The sequence below is a fragment of the Miscanthus floridulus genome, chromosome 9 (assembly GCF_019320115.1).
Source record: "Miscanthus floridulus cultivar M001 chromosome 9, ASM1932011v1, whole genome shotgun sequence".
Taxonomy (NCBI): Eukaryota; Viridiplantae; Streptophyta; class Magnoliopsida; order Poales; family Poaceae; genus Miscanthus; species Miscanthus floridulus.
Window position 1 is genome coordinate 133,575,896 of NC_089588.1, and position 12,948 is coordinate 133,588,843.

At 45.0% G+C, this 12,948-nt stretch overlaps 1 protein-coding gene across 1 annotated transcript; it reads left to right on the top strand.

The window, feature by feature from the left end:
* The first annotated feature begins 281 nt into the window (after nucleotides 1-281).
* On the top strand, nucleotides 282-1,862 carry LOC136480985 (uncharacterized). The gene has a single exon (XM_066478389.1). The coding sequence runs from the start codon at nucleotides 282-284 to the stop codon at nucleotides 1,860-1,862; it is 1,581 nt and encodes a 526-aa protein (XP_066334486.1).
* Nucleotides 1,863-12,948: the final 11,086 nt, after the last annotated feature.

Below are 12,948 nucleotides of genomic sequence, written 5' to 3' on the forward strand. Positions count from 1 at the left end.
GACCACTTTTGCCGACGGTCTGTCTTTGCCGACTGTCTTTTGCAGTCGGCAAAGACCTCTTTACCGACTGCCAGCCTTTGCCGACTGCCTTGGAGAGGCTTTGCCGACTGCCAGGCTCTTTGCCGACTGCCAGAGAAAAACAGTCGGCAAAGAGCCCCTTTGCCGACTGCCTGGAGAAAGGCAGTCGGGAAATAGACTGGCAGTCGGCAAAGCCTGATTTTCCTGTAGTGTACCTAACACATGTTCCGGTGGCCGACGACGGCGATGTCATCACGATTGACATGATCTGGAAGCACGATGGCAAGCTTTTGAGTTCTATGGATGAACGGGCACGTGCACTTAAGGACACGTGTCTCTCGTTCGCATTGTTCAAGCTGCTCAAGCGGCGCTTTTGCAGCCTTGAGATCGCCGAGGCAGGCCACCCAAAGACAAGGGACTTCGTTCTACATGGGCTCCTCGCCGACAACAATGCACCTCCAAGCCGTCGTCAACATCAATGCGATGACAACCCGGAGGATCAACTCCGACGAGGCGCAGAGCGCGCCTTCCATATCATTGAGGTCGAGCTGTCCTTCCTGTACGACTTCTTCTACACCAAGTACCCAGTGCTCTTCCCCACCAAAAGAGTTGTCGGTGTCATCCGTTTCTTCTTCCTCCTTGTGTTCCTCGTGGTGCTCCTGTATTTCACCACCGACGCCATCTGGGTGGCTAGGCATCCTCGATTCGTAGCCCCCTACTACGCCTTTACCATCTTCAATGACTTTCTCTTTGTAGCCATGATCTTTGCCATAGACGTGTTGCAGCAGCTAGCCACGAGTTACTCCAACTGGGCGGTTGTTCACTTTGTGTGTGACTACGTGAGGACCAAGAAGAAGTCACGTTGGCATTGCTGGAGCTGGATCCGCCAAGAACTCATCAAGTGGGTGGCGAATTGCCGCTATCATAAGGTGAGGCACTGGGATCACAAGCTCGGCCAGTACTCGCTCCTCAAGTCCCTAGAGTACGACTCGTTCTTGACCAACACACTCTCTTTGCTCACCTTACGCCTAATGGATCCCAAAGGCATTGGTCGGAAGCGCGAGCCGGATGTCGAGCTCCCACCTGCTGTCATGCATGCGGTCGCGACTGCTCTCCGCCGTTCCCTCGAGGAAGGCAATGGCTGTCTCACCAATGGCACGAAATCCATAAAGGATGGGGAAGGCGAATTGCTCTGGGCATGCACGCAACCCACAACCACGCACATGGTCCTCGTGTGGCACATTGCCACCACATTGTGCGACTTTACCAAGGACAAGGATATTTCTCACGAGCTGCTCCCACAGTTGCATCGCCACCGCCTCATTGCAACATGTCTTTCTGGCTATTGTGCCTATCTGCTTGCTTTTGTCCCGGAGATGCTACCGGACCACAGCTACACGACCAAGCAAATCCTGGACGCCGTTGTGCGCGAGGCTCGACAGAATCTCGTCAACACCGAGAACAAGTCAAGGACCAAGCAGATTCTGGAGGCTAGTGTGCGCAAAGCTCGGGAGTATCTCGGCATCACAAAGGACATGTCGAAAATATTCGACAAGATGACAGAACTTGGTGGCATAGTTGGCGGCAGCAGAGACGAAGAAACGCCGATCCTAATCCTCGGAGCCAGGCTGCATAGATGCCTCATGGCGATCACCATGCCGCGGCGGTGGGAGCTCCTCGCGGAGTTCTGGGCTGAGCTGTTGCTCTTCCTCGCACCGTCGGACAACACGGACGTCCATGCCGAGCATCTCGCAGAAGTGGGGGAGTTCATGACGCACCTTTGGGCACTGCTCATGCACGCGGGCATTCTTAAACGACGGGACTTCACTGAAACCGCTGTTTGAGCTAAGGGTCGAGCTCATCACAAAGTGTATTGCATTGTTCCTCGGTACAACAGCTACTATTGTTGCTCCAACTATCCAACTTGGTACTTGTTTTATTTCCTTTCTCTTTTGTGTTTGTGCGTACACGCCCTGTTAAGATATGCTATAGTTGGATAGGGATCGGTTGCCTTATTTTGTAACCTCAGAATAATTAATTCAGATATATTCCGTGTATATCCTATATCATCTTGTTGTACCAGCCGTGTTAGGGGCTCTTCCCGGCTATATTAACACGCAACTTGCATTGAGCCCTCCAATAGAGTTAACTCATTCACCAAATTTCACATGGTAATCAGAGCCTCTTTCCCCAGGGAACTTTTCCAAGGTGCTCCCATCATCCTCTTTTGCACCTACCGTTCCATCTCTCTGTTCTCCCATGACCGAGAATAAAAGGGATGAACTAGATGCTATTAGAGATCAATTATTAGAGATAAGAAAGACTAATTCCAAATAATATAGATGCTATTAGAGATCAATTATTCAAAGGGAGAGCAAACAAGAAAACAATAAATACATTTAACTAGCTAATTAGAGGGTGTACTGTGAGGATGAACTAGACATTTGCTAGGTATAATAGAAAGAATAAAAGGGATGGAGAAAATAATAAGAAGACTAATTCTTAGTTGTATAAGATGATCAGAGGGTGTACTGTAGGGTTGAACTAGACATTTGGTAAGCACTAATAGAAAGAACAAAAGAGATGGAGAAAATAATAGGGAGACTAATTCTTAATTTTACAAGATGATATTAAAAATTAATATAGAAAGAGGATAAAAAACAAAAAAAACAAATAGCATTTTAACTAGTTAATTAGAGTATTATATGTAGCTAATTAAGGAGACATATTGTAGGAGGTATAGTAATGTTGGGGGTGCCAGGCCCCTCAGCCCTCCGTTCCCTCCGCCAATTCAATCTACTACTACAGTACAATAAAAAATAAAAAAAATAGATTCAATGGGTGCAGTTCTGCTTCGCGGACAGGTAAACGAGAGCACCAGCGATGCTAATGCTTACAAGCTGTCAAGTAGCAGCACGGCGGCACGTCGGGGATGAGAGCAGCCCCGCCGCTGGCACATGTTGATTGCACTCTTTCTCCGGGTCGGCCGGGTGTCGTGCTACCGAGCCACGCAATTGACCGCGCCCGGTTCGCTACCGCCGCTCCACCTTTCCGTTCCCCACACTACTCTGCCACTCGCCATCCCGCCGCAGTCGTCGCAGGGAGGACGGATGGCACTCGGCGGCAGTCCCGGTTTGTCTGGTCCCAATGATCATTGGGGTTCAACCCATCTGGATGCTGACAAGTTATTGGTAGTATGTCATGGCTCGACCTAGCGGGAGGCCCGCTTCGGCGCTGAAGGGATCAGACCGAGCCCGCGACCCATTTGGGATAGGAAGACCAACCTGAAGCAGACAGCCCGGAGTGGTGCAATTGAAGGAGGGCCAGTATCCAGCCCCGCACGGGAGCAAGATAGAGAATATAACGGCTTTGTGCTTTTAATTGTGGGCAACGTTTCCATCGACAGTGAGGCGTCTATGGTGACTTCGTCAATCTTGCGGATTTACTGGCCCATTCTTCAAAAGTGCTTACAGGGGTAGGATTTGCGTACGTGCATTCATAAGGGTGAGTGTGCGTGCGTTGTAAGGGTTTGCGTTATACTGTGTAATAAAAAAAAAACTACATCCTCAAAGATAGAGAATACAGCTACATCCATAGGTTTGACAAAGCAACAATTGTGGGTTATAGTGGAAGGAAGAAAAGAATCTGGCATGACACCTAATGCATATAAGTACGAGGCAGGCAAAGATCTATTGGAGCACGCGGAAGAGATCACACAATTACCGACAAGTTTGCGTTGACTGCATGAATGTTACAAAATAGAGACGGGTAAGAAGGAGCAAGAAATGTTCGGATTTAGTCGCAGCATGGGTACTTCATTTTAAAGAAGAAACAGTGTGGATCTACTTGGACTGCTTGTTTAATTTATACCAGAGGCGCCAACTCAACATTGAGAAACTTTCCTTGTTGACTATGTAAGTACGCTCACCACACATTATGTGACACCGTGTGCTGTCACTACCCCAGATCTGTACATCACTGTCGGTTCAAAAACCTCCTTCACTGTCGGATTTTGAACCGACAATGGCATACCGACAGTGATGAGGGGTTGACATCACTGTCGGTTCTTAAAAACCGACACTGATCTATAGGAAACAGTGTCGGTTTCTGGCTCCACCCGACAGTGTCTAGTTGAACAACACTGCCGGTTTGTAGTGCCAACCGATAGTGATGGTTGCTTCAAGAGTGTCGGTTCTTGGCTCAAGCCAACAATGTTGAGCAAGCCTACACTGTCGGTTCATGGCTCAAGCCGGCAGTGTTGATCTAGACAACACTGTCGGTTGATGGCTCAAGCCGGCAGTGTTGAACAAGACAACACTGTCGGTTCATGGCTCAAGCCGGCAGTATTTTGCAAGACAACACTGTCGGTTTGTTGATAACCGGTAGTGTTTTGCAAGACAACACTGTCGGTTCGTGGCTAACCGGCAGTGATGGTCCATTCGCATTTTATTATTTTATAATTGATTTTAATTTATATTTTTTCGTGGAATCGGGTTTTGCTTTATATACGCTACGTAGGCGATAGGTCCATCAATATTAAACATTACAAATGTTACGGTTATAGTTCAAATGTTTTTATCCAGATCTCGATCCCTAAAAAAAATTGTTCTCGGACTTCCCAGATTGTGCAATGCTTCTCAGACTTCTTACAATAATCTGGCGATCCGCTCTGGGTCATACTGGTCCTTGTACCTCACGGATTCTGCAATGGAAAATACTCCACCTTTTTCCAATACCTCGGCTAAGATCAATTTTGCGAGCTCCGATTGCAGTGCGACGATCTCCATGTCTAACAGCCTTTGGTGGTTATATTTTTTATGCTGTCGTTCAAAAAAGATGATATCCAAAGAGGAACATTAAATCATTTTGTTGAATTATTAACAGACATAAATGAAATGGGGGTTATACACATCAACTTATCGGCTTCTTCCGATTTTCCACCGATTTGTAGCGAAGCATTGCCCACATTACATAAAACCGCATTCATTGTTTCCCGCCAGCTGTGACAGGTACTTCCCCTCCATTTCGACAACCTTGAATGGGACCGGCGTCCCACCGATATGTCTTCTTCGGACACTGAGCAACATTAAAGGGAGAAACATTAGAAAGTTATGTGTGATTAGAAAATAATATGTTATTAGGATCGCTTAATAATTCAGCACTACCACCAGTGCATCTAGATGATGAAATGTTTTTTTCTTCGAGTCCCACACCTCGATCAGATTTTTGGCAAGATTGACACAAATGAAGACGAAATGGTTGCTACAATCACAGAATCCTAATTATCGAATAATCTTAACGAAAAAGAAGCATAAAATTAAAAGCCGAGAACACATACTCGTAGTTGTAGGCTAGAAGTATGTGGGTTTTCTTCTTTATTGTGAATTCATCGAAAATAGTAATCCATCTCTGTTTTAGGTCTTCCACATCACAGCCATAGAGGTCTAGACATGTCCTCTCATTGACTCGCAAGGGGTCTAAGAAGCCTATGTAATCCCATTTGCTTTTTAGAATGCAAAATTTTGCTATACACCTACATAAAAATCATAGAAAGTGCTCAAAAGTTAACAATTTGTCTCGAGAGAGTAGTTAATTGTAATATCGTGCGTGTAGGGTACTAACATAGTCCACAGCGTCAATATTTGAACATCGAGAGAGCGTTTCTAGTATAGCTGAAACAAGCACTCCCACTCGACATCGAACTTCTCTTTAGAATAATGGAAAACATGTGGCGAACGAATAATAACCTCAAAACCAAAGTCGTCCGTCTCTGTTGCTTGAGCCATGTAATATTCATGCAATTGGCGCATATATGTTGTTAGATTTTTATACTCCTCATCGAGAACCAAAAGATTACCCCTTTCATACTTCATTGCCGGTGTTGTCGTCCCTTGTACATCATAATAGATGGTCGCGGCCTCTTCCATGGTTAATCACGGGTTGTCTTTGACGTACTTCTGTATGTTCCTTAAATCTTTATTATGTATTTCTTCATCTCTTGTTGTAGCGTATTTATTCTGTGTTTGCCTTTCGAATTCGGACTTCAACAAATACGAAGGCAGTGAGGCACAAAGATTGAAGAAACTAACACAATCTTCCTTCGAGATGTGTGCTGTAAATTTTTCTTTCATCAAGGTGGTAACGCTGCCACTGAATGACCTTTTTCTTTTCTATTGGTCCACTTTGGGAGCATTAGCGATCGAATCCAAGGACCTTTTCTGCGACTACGAGGATGTCCTTGATCTTGTTTTGGGCTGAGGTGGAGGAGGAGGAGGAGGATGACGATGAGAATTTTTTTTCTCGGCGCTGATGAAGATGGAGGAGGAGGGGGAGCAGGAGTCTCTTTTCTCGGGGCAGATGAAGATGGAGTTGGACGAGGAGGAATAGAAGGAGACCTCTTGTTGATGCAAAACATGGATCTGCTACACAAAGGGCTAATACCCGAATCGATATCCAAAGCGTGCCAGTCGATTTGACCAGTTAATCGACAAGGATGAAGATACGAGCACTTTGGTCCTGACAACAGCGATACGCCCGGAAGTCACGGCCAAGAGGTACTCACGCGGAACTCGAGAATCACCGAAGGTCGCACTGAAGCTATGCAACTCGCCGAATCAATGAGAACTCGTAAAAAGGAAAAATATGCAAATTGACGAAGTCGCCGAAAAGTAAGTAGACGCAAATAGGAGTAAAAATTGGTTTTGATATTGATTGATATATATCTTATTACATTGCCCCTCACTCCATATTTATACCCTGATCTAAAGAGACACAACCAAAGACAACTAGGACACCAAGCCCATATCTAGGGAAACACGTGACTCTTACATGAATCATACTCTAACAAATATAGAAAAGGAAATCAACTCCTATCTATTTCCCTGTCCGCCTCAATTACGATGGAAATCTCACCGTCCTCCTTTCCATCGGCATACTCCCTGTTTCATCGGCAGTGGTCTTCAAGCCTTCCTTCATCGGCATCGATAATAACATCTCCAACCTTATCGGCAACGCCCGAGTCTAAATCAACCTTTCCATCGACCACCACCATTCATCGGCAACCATCTCTACAAGCTGATTTTCATCGGCTGTCAGCGTACACAGTAACTTTCCTCTGCCGATTAGCCCACTCTGATCATTTTGACACGTGCAAAAAACGGTGTCAACACATGCCCCCCAATTTCGGAGTATAAAACCATTAATGCTCCGAAATTTACTCCAGATAACGTTTGCCTTCACCCAATTACCGTAACTCATCCTTCAAGCCAAAACTTGATCTGTTATCAAATCTAATCCTGATTCACGCACCTCAGTAAATATCGCACAATTGCCAACCACTCTTGCCTTGATTAGGGTTAAGATACCGAAACAATAATCCATCGACAAGATCCTAACATAATAATGCCGCCACTTTTAGAATTAAAATATCCTGTACCGATATCTCTTCCAAGTCATGATTACTTGCCATCAAGTCATCTGTACAATCCCTTGATTATCGTGCGAACAGTTACCATATCCATCTGAACCACCTCGACCTACATGCGCGCTGTATAGAGATAAGTCCAAAATACCCCTACTCCAAGCGGCTTATAAATAGATTTCTCCGGAACGCTCATCTTCTACCCTCAGACCCTAATCTTTGACATTCTCTCTTTCCGGCGGCGGCTCCGACAAACAACTACGCGACCTCAACCAACAAGAACTTTTTCTCCAGTGTCAACCTCGAGTCTCCGGCTCGTGCCCCCACCTACCTCAAGATAATGGCAATCAACTTCGACGTCCATGTGGTTCGTTCCTCTTTCGTTACCTTTTACCTCGATTCCTCTGGTCTTTGCGAGTTCATACAGTCGGTAATTTTTCTTTTCTTTTGTTCTTTGGATTCTTTAAACTTAGGAACTGCGCAACAAATTAGTTATTCCAACTGATCAGCCACATGTCCAATGCCTAGGACCAATGGGTAACCCAGATACAACCGATCTGATTAATGCAGAAGTCAATAGAATCCCCTTTAGAGCCCAAAATTTCTCTCTGAATTTATGGAAAGATACATTCCGATCTTGGCCCAAAACCACCAAAGGGTGGAAAGATTGGTACTTAAGGGTCAATAGGTCGATGCAAGTATACTGGGCAGAACAGAAGCTAGACCAATGCATTAGGCTATCTATTGCCGATATGCAAAAGAATGAGTCAATGATGATTGCAGCTGCTTACTTCTGGTCAGACACAACAAACACTTTTATGTTTGGATATGGCCCAGCTACTCCCACACTTGCCGATGTCCACACGCTCACTGGCTTGGATATTTCAACTGTCGATGAAGGCTCCATCTATGGTAGAAAATCTGAACATAGGGTGAATACCCGCAACATCGGCGGTTGGACGGGATACATTCAAGAATGCCAGAAGATTGGGACGGTTAACTAGAGGGAACATGCCACATTCTTGAATATGTGGTTAGAAAAATTTATCTTCTGTGGTCGATCAGTAGGACCAACCAACGCCTTCCTCCCCGCAGCTGAACTCTTGGCTAATGGTGTAAGGTTCCCACTTGGCCGATACCTTCTGAGCTCCACTTATCATCTTCTTCATCAAGTGTCTCAGAAACTTTTGCTTGGCGAACCCATCGGCAACTTAGGAGGCCCGTGGTGGTTTATCAACATGTGGCTGAATGCCCATATGCACAAACGTTTGCAATGGGACTTCTTTGCCCAACAATTCCCACGAGAAATTACTGAAGACCACGTGCTTGGGGATGAGGAATCGGCAACACGCTCACCCCTCAATTTTGGTGAAGCCATAATTGTCCTCCCTGGAACAGAGGCCAATGAAGACCAGATTGGCAGATTCTTCCAAAGCTTCTACAATGGCCTTTCTCGTGATCATAGGGCCTGGGTACCTTATATCGACGAAGAAAACAGATTCCCCCTTCTTTTCAACTTTGCCGATGACACTCTGAATCAGGATAATGAACTCATGATGGCCATCATTACTCCCAGGGCAATCCCAGTAAACACATTCGGTAGCGGGAAAAACACCAATATCACGTATGAATTTTACAATCCATCGGCAGTATCCCGTCAATTGGCTTTTGGGCAACTGCCAATCAAACTTTGTTTTGCCGATGTGATCAAACCCAGAGAAACAATCACTTGCGGAACAGATTGGAACAGGGTAGTGCAACTCTCCCCCGATGCCGATACTACATATGTCGATCTATCCATCTGGACGCCAGTATCTTTCATCACCGAATCATATAAGCAATGGTGGCGAGAATGGAGGGAACAACTGTTCGCAACATCTGCTCACACATATCGGCACATGATCGACCCTGAATACGCCATTCCCGATGACGCAGTAAGTTTCTTTTAACTCCCTTCTGCTTTTTCCTTTCATACATCAGTAACTAACTTTCTCGTGATAGGTTAACAACCCAGCACCATCTATGAGCAAAAGTGGGAAACCCTTCGATCTTCGGCCTGTTTCCCCGATATCACCGATCAGCTACAACGCCCCCACCTTAGCTGCTTTGGCTCACCAGAAGACCCGTGCCAAGACCATCACCTCCAAGTCCAAATTGGCTACAGCTAGGGCCACTCCATTGGCTGCCGCTACAACCCTGGTCAAGGCATTCAAGGTAACAACCCTGTTTATTTCTATTCATGCCGATCACAAACTCTATTAACATTAATCATCAGGGTGTAAGAGCTGCTGCTGGATCGTCATCGGCAATTCCTCCAACATCAAGCACCACTACCTCTGGCAAACCTTCAGAGGTATTCCTTTGATTTTGCATTTTATCTGTTAAATATCATACCTTACACTTGTTTTGCAGCAACAAATGAGTACATCGGCAAGCGTACCAGATGTTCAATCTCCACAACCAACAAGTGCCGATGCCCCCCAGCCAACCGTTGTTGAAGCCCAAGCAAAGCGCAAAGCCTTGACAGATGCCGAGGCACAGCCAAAATGACAAAAGTCCATGCCGATCCCCACATCTGCCCCAACATCTGCAAGCCGGCCAGAATCAGCCGATGCAACTGAGCAAACAGTCAATCCTCCTGTACAGGACATACCACCGGTCATCATACCCCAAGGGCCAACCACCGATGAAGCCACAGAGGATATCCCATCGGCAAACTCAGCTGATCCTCCACACGGCATACTCCAGGCTGCTTCCTCCAGCCAAGTACAGGAAATTGCCTTGAAACAGGTAAGCCAATTGACCTGGTCGATTTATAATATTCATACTTATCCTCAACTGACCTCTTTTTCTTTTTCCCAGGAACAAGACTCCCCAAACAGCCTGTTTTCCTTTGCCATCGACGTTTCTGATGATGATGGAGAGGAAGCAAGTTCTTCCCTTGCACTGGGAACAATATCGGCAGAAATTAAGTCTAAGTTGGAAGCTCTCCTGGACTTGTTACAGCAGGATACCGCCCAACTGGTAGATGACTCGGACCCCGCAAAGGCAATTTTCAAAACAATCCGTGGCCAGGTCCCTGCCGATGTTGAAGAAGCACTCTTCCCAGCAGCCCATTTAGAAAGCTGCCAACTGCAATATCAACGGGCTGCTCAACGCATTGCCGATAGAGCAGCTCAGGCTCAACTCAAAGAAGAGATGCTACAACTGAAACAGATTGCCGATGAGAAGCACAAGGGCATCGGCAACTTGCAGACTTCGGGCGCTGAACTTAAACAGAAAATCTTAGATTTATCGGCAAAGAAGATGGCTCTATTGGCTGAATTGAAAGAAGTCGAGGCAGCCTTAACTCATGCCCAACAAGAAGAAAGCCAGCTACTCGATGCCATCAAGGCCCTTCAGCAAGAAAGAGACATCTAGGCTCGCAAAGCCTTGGCCATGAAGAAAAAACTCAAGCTGGTGGAGGGTGTTGTCGATGAAGACATAAAAGAAATGAAGGAAGCTGACCAGATTCACCTGCGTGCGATATTGGCTATCCAATCCTTGTTAAACTTATAAATCTTATCTATTGCATCTGCACTTTTATGAGATATTGACATCCTTATATAATTTTAGTCGATAGGACTGTTATCGGCACTTATACTTTTATGCATCCATCCAGATACTAGGGTAATATTTCTTTAAATATTTTCCATTTAATGCTCTGGGAAACACAACCCCTTCAAGGGTTTCTAGAATATATGTGTTACCAGGAACAGACTGATTTATCCGATATGGACCTTCCCAATTAGGAGACCACTTTCTAAACTTTGAACTTTTAGTCCCAATCGGTAAAATCAATTTCCAGACCAGATCTCCATCGGCAAACTCCTTTACCTTCTCCTTCTTGTCATACCATCTGGCTACTCTTTTCTTATTTTCTTCGATGCTAGCTAAAGCCCTTAACCGATGACCCGCCACATCTTCCAACTCATCCTTCATAAGAATATCATAATCATCGGCTGTCAGCTGATTTTGAGAACGTATTCGCCTAGAGCCAGTTTTAATCTCCCAAGGCAATACCGCGTCGTGTCCATACACTAACTGATAAGGCGTTACTTTGGTTACGCCATGACATGACATCCGATATGACCACAAGGCTTCATTTAATACTGTATGCCACCTCTTAGGATTTTCTTTAATTTTGCGCTTAATGAGTTTGATGATCCCTTTGTTAGAAGCCTCAGCCTGACCATTAGCTTGAGCATAATATGGAGAAGAATTTAAAACTTTAATCCCCATACCTACAGCAAACTTATCAAATTCTCCCGATGTAAACATAATACCCTGATCGGTAGTGATAGTTTGAGGAATACCAAATCGGTAAACAATATGCTCTTTCACAAAATCGATCATATTAGCCGATGTCACCTTCTTTAAAGGAATTGCCTCAACCCATTTTGTAAAATAATCGGTAGCAACCAGAATAAATTTATGTCCTTTGCTCGATGGCGGATAAATCTGACCGATGAGATCGATAGCCCATCCCCGAAACGGCCAAGGTTTAATTATAGGGTTCATAGCCGATGCAGGCGCTCTTTGAATATTACCAAACTTTTGACACCCCTGACATCCTTTAAAATATCTAAAATAATCTTCAAGAATAGTCGACCAATAGTATCCATTCCTTCTGATCATCCACTTCATCTTGAAAGCCGATTGATGCGCTCCACACACGCCTTCATGAATTTCACCCATCAAACTTTTCGATTCATCACTGCTAACACATCTGAGTAAAACTCTATCTATAGTTCGATAATATAATTCATCATCGAGGAGCACATACTTGGTAGCTTGGAACCTTATACGTCTTTCAACCTTTTTATATGGATCCTTTAAATAATCGACAATCTCCTTTCTCCAGTCATCGGTATCGACTGCCGATGTTAGCACTTCCTGAATAGGCTGATACCCTGAAGCATGTTGAGCTAGTCGATTAGCCTCCTCATTATGCAGTCGAGAAATATGTTCAAGACGAAAATCTCTAAACCCTTTCAATAATTGCAAACATCTTTCGTAATACGAAATTAAAACTTCACTTCGGCATTCATAAATCCCAGCCAATTGATTTATAACTAGCATAGAATCACCAAAGATTCCAACAGCATCGGCACGTATCTCCTTCAGCAATTCTAACCCTTTTATCAAGGCTTGGTATTCAGCCTGATTGTTTGTTGATGTAGCAACAATCGGCAATGAAAACTCATACTTCCTTCCTTGAGGTGAAATCAACACAATGCCGATCCCTGCTCCTTCACCACATGTGGACCCATCGAAGAAAAGTGTCCAAGGAGCAACCTCCAGAGAGTCCACTGTATCACAATGCTGAGTGACAAAATCAGCCATAACTTGCCCCTTAACTGCCTTAGTCGATTCATAACGTAGTTCAAATTCTGATAATGCTAAAATCCACTTGCCGATTCTACCACTTAATATCGGCATCGACAACATATACTTGACTATGTCGTCTT